The 1,019-nt window shown below is 69.2% G+C and overlaps 1 protein-coding gene across 1 annotated transcript in view; it reads left to right on the top strand.

Annotated features, from left to right (window-relative positions):
• The window catches only part of HIC2 (hypermethylated in cancer 2), a 3,290-nt gene extending 2,829 nt beyond the window's left edge, over positions 1-461 (top strand). Inside the window, exon 4 of the mRNA XM_010840444.1 lies at positions 7-461. Coding sequence (XP_010838746.1) covers positions 7-438 — 432 coding nt within the window. The 3' untranslated portion in view covers positions 439-461. The remainder of the gene's footprint in view (positions 1-6) is intronic.
• The last annotated feature ends 558 nt before the right edge of the window (positions 462-1,019 follow it).

The following is a 1,019-nucleotide window of genomic DNA, read 5'->3' as shown; positions in this document are numbered from 1 at the left end:
GCGGAGGTGGCCGCGGGGGCCGCCGGCCTCGGGCCCCCTTTTGGAGGCGGTGGGGACAAGGTGGCCGGGGCCCCAGGGGGCCTGGGCGAGCTGCTGCGGCCGTACCGCTGCGCGTCGTGCGACAAGAGCTACAAGGACCCGGCCACGCTGCGGCAGCACGAGAAGACCCACTGGCTGGCGCGGCCCTTCCCGTGCGGCATCTGCGGGAAGATGTTCACGCAGCGCGGCACCATGACGCGCCACATGCGCAGCCACCTGGGCCTCAAGCCCTTCGCGTGCGGCGAGTGCGGCATGCGCTTCACGCGCCAGTACCGCCTCACCGAGCACATGCGCATCCACTCGGGCGAGAAGCCGTACGAGTGCCAGCTGTGCGGGGGCAAGTTCACGCAGCAGCGCAACCTCATCAGCCACCTGCGCATGCACACCGCCCCCTCCTAGAAGCCAAAGGCCCTGGCGGGCCCTCCCCCACAGCTTTAATCCGCGGCCCTGCCGCCCGCCCGGCCCGCAGGCCCGCAGCCCCGGAGCCGCCACGGTCCGCACGCCGGGCGGGGCGGGGCTGCGGGGCGGCCTGGCTCTGCGGGGGGCGGTGCCGGAGGGAGGGGTCCGCGCCCTGCCTCCCCGAGCCAGGGGTCACCGCTCAGTGGCGCTGGGACAGCGGGCCCCCACCGCCTACCTCTCCACAGCTAAAGAGCCCTCCGGGCCGGTGTGGCTGTTATTCCTACTGATCTGTTCTTTTCTTCGTTTTGAATTTTGTTTTTTAAACCAAAACCAACAAGAGTTTCTTTTCCTCCGGGCCCCTCGGGGCTGAGCCTGGGTCTGCAGACTGAATGTACGGGGCTCCGCCCCACCCCGCCCGGCTGCGGCCAGGGCCCACCCTCCGGGCCCAGGAGCCCCACTCGGCCAAAGGCTCCCCTGGGCTTGAGCCCCCGGCCGCCTCAGGAGAGAGTGCTTCCCCATAGCTGCCCAGGAATCTTCTTTGTTTAGAGGTACTTGTGTTGATGACACGAAAACCCCGTGTA

This window comes from Bison bison, unplaced genomic scaffold (assembly GCF_000754665.1).
Source record: "Bison bison bison isolate TAMUID 2011002044 unplaced genomic scaffold, Bison_UMD1.0 scf7180017846622, whole genome shotgun sequence".
In the NCBI taxonomy this organism is placed as follows: domain Eukaryota; kingdom Metazoa; phylum Chordata; class Mammalia; order Artiodactyla; family Bovidae; genus Bison; species Bison bison.
Note: the sequence above shows the minus strand (reverse complement) of the source record. Positions and strands in the feature narration are given on the sequence as shown.